Below are 6,312 nucleotides of genomic sequence, written 5' to 3'. Positions count from 1 at the left end.
ACAGTAACACTAAATGTTAGCCCCAACCTTAGCTAACTCAATTCTCATAACCCAAGTAACCCAGGCAACGTTAACGAACTTCCATGTATATATTTCATGGGTGGACTTCCTCTAGTACACAAGCTAAATGTAGTTTTGTATTTGGAAGGTGGGGGAAGCGTGTGGGAAAGCTGATCAAAATGCAAAGAGAGGTGTGCACGACTGCATGACTTTATAACGTACCCTGTGTCATTTGCTGTACCTCACCCGTGTCCATGGCCTCTTCCCTTTGCACAAAAGTCTATATCTGACGTATCTAGCTGTATTGGACCAGAAAGGTCACCACTTCATCCCTCAACAGGTGGGAGGACAGACTGTGGCCCAAACCTGCACATAAAATAATAACAGTAATAAGTTGATCGAACAAATGTCTGCATGTGAATTACACTCTAAAGTGGATGATATGAAGTGCCATATTTTTCTTTTATATTATACAGAGGTATGCTCTGTATTGTATATATATATATATATATATACATACATATATATATATATATACTGATATTATATATTAGTTATATATATATATAAAGGCCTGACCATACACTATACGACAGGCAGTAGATTAATAGAAGATCTTCTATTATCTACTCCTGATATTAATATTAGTGGCTTACTGGGGAGAGGAGATCACTCACAAAAAGTATGATTTCAATGAGATACACATTACAACGTGCACTGACCAATGATGATAAGGAGATGGGAACTAAATCTCCAGCATCAATCCTGTAAATGTTCATATCAGAAGAGGAATTTTTTGCTGCTCCGCCTTGATGCAGAACAGTCTCTACAGGCTGCAATGTAACTGGAGCTGCCATCTACTAGGACAAAATACAAATGTAGGCTTACAAAAAACGATTCGATAATAATATAATACAAATTCAAATTCAAAATTCATATTAATATATAAATTCAAAAACAGAGCTTATAGTATCTTCTATAATAAATAAGGGTACATCAGGATGTAATATACAAAAGAAAGAGGCAAATATTGCCCCTGTACATTTGCTTAAAAATTAATAGTTTTCCTGACGAACATTTCTAAAACACCTCCTTAATTACAGGTTAATAATATTACTAATAATATTATTATTACAGTTAGTAATATTATAATCATCATCATCATCTAAAATGCAGATATTCACCCTCACCTGTGGTGCTTGGAAACACTGCTCCCTGTCACTGTACGAAGAATCCAATGCAGCTCCTCTGCTCCTTCTTCCACCGGATTGGACCTCTATATCATAGTCACTACTGCTCACACAGGAACGAGTCTCTGAAGGAAAACTAATCGCGCTCTTCGAATCCAGGGTCTCGTGGCTGGTTGCAGACGAGAGATCTGTTAAATTCTGTTGAATGGGTTCATTGCTAATGGATGCGCTCCCAGTATTGTACAAGCCGAGCATCTGAAATTACACAGAAAATGTATTAGAGAGAGATTCCATCTTCAAACAGACTTGTGTAAAATTAGTTTCAGTGCTTGACACATTTCATCAACAACAATGACATTATTGGACATTTAAGAACACTTGGTAAATTTAGCACTATGTAAGATCTATCAAAAGGAGAGCCATCTAAAGGCAGCTGACCACAAACCTTCTAAAGACATGTAGTCATATACATTACTAAACAAGGCAGCTGGTGGAGGCATGTTCTTATAAACCACAATCTAAGACATGAATTTAATATCTTACATGAATAATTACATTTTACTGGTCAACATATCTATTTTGCTTAAAAGCAGTAACGAACCAAAAGAATTTAGTCTACCCCTTACCTCATCATTGCTGTTGTTACTCTCATACTCATAGTTGGGATGACCAGCATAAATGTATCGTTGCGGTACCTGTAGATCATGGACATCAGGTCTACCCTGAGCTGCTGGCACAACTTGTCTGCTCCAAGTTGGAGTTGTTACCATGTTACTTTGATTGCCAGTATAATACTGGTTAGGGGAATAGGCAGCATGTTGATACTCACTCTCATAACCATATCTAACAGAATCTGTGTTGTTACCCTGTATATAGAAAAATTGATAAAATTGATTTATTACCCAGAATTATTTTGAAACAAAATTTAGCTTAGGCCTAAAAAAAAGACGTTTGTTTCCGCTAACGAGCTGAAAAAAATGTGACACGGTAGGCAGGAATTTTTTTTTTAATCAAATATTTTTTATTTATTTTTTATTCTAACAATACTTGTTTTATACTTATAACAGCCCATATTATAATAACTTCAAAGTCAAATCAATGCATTCACCTATCGACATCCTGTTGGAATTTTTTTTTTGCCGATCACAATAAAAAGTTTCGACGCGGCGGTTTAAAATGGACTCGGTCGGGTTAGCGGAAACAAACGTCGTAAAAAAGCTTGTAAAAAAGCAAGTAATCTCTACAAATTCCATACACTTACTTGGTATGGAACTCTGTACTCCCCTGGACCAAGGTTTTTCTCATTTTCGAAAGCCGATCCTATGGCAGGCTGTGCACCATCCACCTTTTTAGTATGTAAATAAATAAACATTTTATTGTAAAGCCTGATAAAGACATGTTCTGAAACGCTCACAAAATACAAATAAATTGACACCTCATGCATTCTACTTTCTTATATATATATAATATATATATATATATATATATATATATATATATATATATATATATATAAACTAAACTGATTTCTGTTTTAGACAATAAAATATTGTTGCATATACATAGTTCTCAGGATATAGCAATTAAAATGTATATCTGTCAACTTTCTTATTTTTATTTGAAAGTAAGAAATTATAATTTATATTATTATCACACACCTTTTATTTATTTCATGCATCTATAGTAAACATGTACCTCTGTTATGACATTTCCATTGTCAGCATATCCTAGTGAGCTAGCATATTCCCGATCCACTGGCACATATATGATTTGAGGTGGCTGAGACTTTGATGTTTTGACAGCTAAATCAAGTAGAAAACACACTCTTAAACCTTTTTATCACTGCAATTACGTGAAATCGTGAATTATATTTTATGGACATATAAATAAATGCAAATGCTTAACACTACAGTGTGACAATTCAATTGATAACTAAATATTAGATATTGAACTACAATCATTTTCTGCCGTACAATAAAGATTCCATGCATAATTAAATCACACGCTATATATAAATCATGAATGGAAAACAAACAACAATATCATACCAGCCGAACTCCTTTGATCGGAATTCATGTTGTGGATGCAGTAGTGGTGCTGACCATGAGCTGAGGTGCTGGTTCCTCTTCCACTCTGAAGAAACATGTGCATCCTATATAGGTTGCTATGCAGAGCTGTTTGGCATAAACTAACAAAAAATACAACTGCATGCTACACTATAGTCAAATCATTACACATAGGAATTAAAGAACTCCTAATGGTAAATAATGCTTACTATAATTAATTTAATAGAGAATTCATTAGCACAGATAAACACATATGGGCATTCATATGAAACCTCCTATAAAATCTCAAAGTGTGCAACAGCAACGATAATTGCAACTATAACTACATAAGAAGAATATGAGACTATATCACTATTTGTCTATAGAGACCAATCTATCTCACACGAGTGATCACAACACACTCGCTTTGCTTGTGTGATTATGAAAATTCTACCAATTAATATGTTAGGTAATCTTGTCTTAAGAAAAACAGTGGTAGAACCTGAGTTCTCTAACATCACATGACTTACAATATCATGACCACTGGGTGTCACTTGGCACTGATCGTTCGGTCTTTGCTGCGAAGGGTAAGAGAGGTGATGATGGTGATGATGGTGGTACATATGTGCACCAGGATTCGGTGCACCATTTAGAATCCTGTATGGTTCAGGGCAGTCCAATGGAGCTTGCCCTTGACTTGGTCCAGGGTTCATGGGAGGTGAAAACTGATAGCTTTCAGGCACGTGACCATATTGTCCATGTCCAACTATACATTGCACATAAAAAACAAAACAACTAAAAAACGAATACTACTGTGCACTCAATATGCCTACATACAATTATTTATATACACACATAAAACTCATCCTCACATGTGTGTATGCATGCATATACGCAAACACAGTATATACAGTTTTGAATAATTTCACTGAATAATTTCTTTCGTCATAGTCATTCAAGATAAAAAGCATCATTCCATTTCATTGACAGACTTCATTCAGAGGAAAAACCCTTCGAGTATTTAACAACTTAATTAACTAATAAACTGTCATAATAATTATGCTTGGGATACACTGTTATAGAAAATATCTACCAGGTCCACATGAGTGCAGATTTTGAGACTGGTGGCAGCAGCCTGACATCTCTGTAGGACTTCCACGTTCTTTCATCAGGTGTTGGGTGACATAGTCTCTCACAGTCTGCCCACCACTTTGATTTACTAGAAGCAAGGTTGGCAACCTAAAAATGGATTATTGCAATGTTTTATCACTCAATCTTACTCTTTTATTCTTTTCAACCCAAATTATAATGATTTGTTGAAGCCTTTCTTTTTACATAATGCACAATGATAACACGATCCTTGCTAGCTGAGCATGAGCAAATATATGCATACAATATAGAGACATATTTAATGATATTATGATAAGAAAAAAACAAAAATTGTATTTTCAAGTTAAGATAACCATAATAAAGGGTTTTACTGGTTTGGCCCATTTGGGGGTATGACAGTATAGACGGGCATGTTCTTTTTTCGATGCTTTGTTGTTTTTCCTGGAGTATTTTTCTCTTCTTCTTGGTCAGAGGTCACGAGTACAATCTTTTGTTGCAGTTTCCGCTTCCTGGCTTCACCCGGGCAATACTGATAATCTGCAAGGAAATGATTGATACTGATGATCGTTTCTCTTATAGGTACTGCTATATACAACACTGTTCTATAATACTGTCAAGTGCTAACATAAATGTGGCACAGATAGTATAATTATAAATCGTCATTCAATACATACTGGCTTGTAAAACAATGTAATCATGGTTATCATACAGTATACAATGTCATCTAAAAGTACAAAGCTTTTATCTTTTTTATGACTTGTAGTTAATTAGTACTATTAATCACAACTGATTGTTTTATAATCCAATACATATGCTACTATAGTAATTGCCTAAACATTTCAAATGTCAATCAAAAAATTATTTAGATACAATAATTAAATTTTGAACTTGTAGATTAATTACCATAATCAATTAAGATTTTTAATGATATTAATTCATTATAATGATCAAATCATCAATTAAAATTATATTAATCACACTAATCATGAGCATATGTTTCTGTATAGATACGTTCATGATAGCACACATTGTACATGCATTTCAAAGGTTTGCATAATGCATTGCTCCAAAACATGCTCATACATGGATATTTCTGTTTGTGTTCTGCATCCAGTCTCTTAGCTTCATCAAAATAGTGTTTCTTTTCATTTGCAGGCATGTTTCGCCACTCTCGGCCAAGACGAGTGCTAATATTATTGTTGCCTGGAATTAAATAATTTAACATGGATTTATAATGTATCAGAATCCAAACTTTCAATTAATCACCTAATTGAAATATTTAAGTGAAAAATTCGTCATCACATGCAGTTTATTAGTTAATTATATGTTGTCAAATGTAACTGTCATTGACATCAACTTAATCAGTAAATAAGTTTTAGTTATGCTATATATTATTAATTAATAATTATTTAAGGTGAATGCATGATGTTGCGCTATACATGTAAGCTAACATATAAAAGTTCTGTGAACACTTAAAATTGTTCACGGCCCTGACTATAGGCCCCTATAGGGTATGAACACGCAGCTCTCGACATGCAAAATATAGGCCTGGTATGGTGAATGAGCTTACAATTACATAACCGGCCCTATAACCGACACCTTCTCTTATAAAAATTATTACCTTCTCCTGGATAGGTTGCTGCAAGAATCTTTCTTCTTCGATTAGAGAATACCATAAAGGCATTTGGAGGTCTTCTGATTTTTCTTCCTTTTTCATCATAACAAGTCTTTGGCTGCTTTGCAACTATAACACATTATATTGAGCTGTAATGAGTTTTCTCTAGGTATAATAGCGGATGCATGCCATTCAATGAAATCATGGTACGCTGTACAGGGGCGTGTACAGGGGGGGGGGGGGCCGGGGGTCCGGACCCCCCCTGCTCGCGCAGAAAACGCATCTGAAGGGGTCTAATTTCAAAAATTTATGGGGGAGGGCCCCCAGACCCCCCACCCTTCGCGTGCTCGCA

The 6,312-nt window shown here is 35.0% G+C and overlaps 1 protein-coding gene across 2 annotated transcripts; it reads right to left on the bottom strand.

Annotated features, from left to right (window-relative positions):
* Nucleotides 1-229: 229 nt before the first annotated feature.
* Nucleotides 230-6,027, bottom strand: LOC106820748 (transcription factor Sox-1-like). Of its 2 annotated transcripts, XM_014825291.1 has the most exons (12): nt 5,967-6,027; nt 5,429-5,548; nt 4,717-4,882; nt 4,329-4,474; nt 3,766-4,001; nt 3,239-3,323; nt 2,886-2,992; nt 2,452-2,535; nt 1,817-2,056; nt 1,191-1,445; nt 722-857; nt 230-364 (listed from the first exon to the last, which is right to left on the bottom strand). In XM_014825291.1, exons 1-12 carry the CDS (start codon nt 6,019-6,021, stop codon nt 327-329), a joined length of 1,668 nt encoding a protein of 555 aa, XP_014680777.1. In that variant the 5' UTR covers nt 6,022-6,027; the 3' UTR covers nt 230-326. The 2 variants fall into 2 exon arrangements, with proteins under 2 accessions (XP_014680777.1, XP_014680778.1); XM_014825292.1 differs by lacking the exon at nt 230-364 and having other exon boundaries at nt 774-860.
* Nucleotides 6,028-6,312: the final 285 nt, after the last annotated feature.

This window comes from Priapulus caudatus, unplaced genomic scaffold (genome assembly GCF_000485595.1).
Source record: "Priapulus caudatus unplaced genomic scaffold, Priapulus_caudatus-5.0.1 Scaffold45, whole genome shotgun sequence".
NCBI classification, from domain to species: Eukaryota; Metazoa; Priapulida; class Priapulimorpha; order Priapulimorphida; family Priapulidae; genus Priapulus; species Priapulus caudatus.
This window is presented reverse-complemented; position numbering and strand designations above follow the sequence as displayed.

Coding starts and splice junctions, on each gene's coding strand:
- LOC106820748 (XM_014825291.1), bottom strand. CDS start 6,021: ATGGTATTCTCTAATCGAAGAAGAAAGATTCTTGCAGCAACCTATCCA. Junction 1,446..1,816: donor GTAACAACAGCAATGATGAG/GTAAGGGGTAGA, acceptor GTGTAATTTCAG/ATGCTCGGCTTGTACAATAC. Junction 858..1,190: donor AGTGTTTCCAAGCACCACAG/GTGAGGGTGAAT, acceptor TTGTCCTAGTAG/ATGGCAGCTCCAGTTACATT.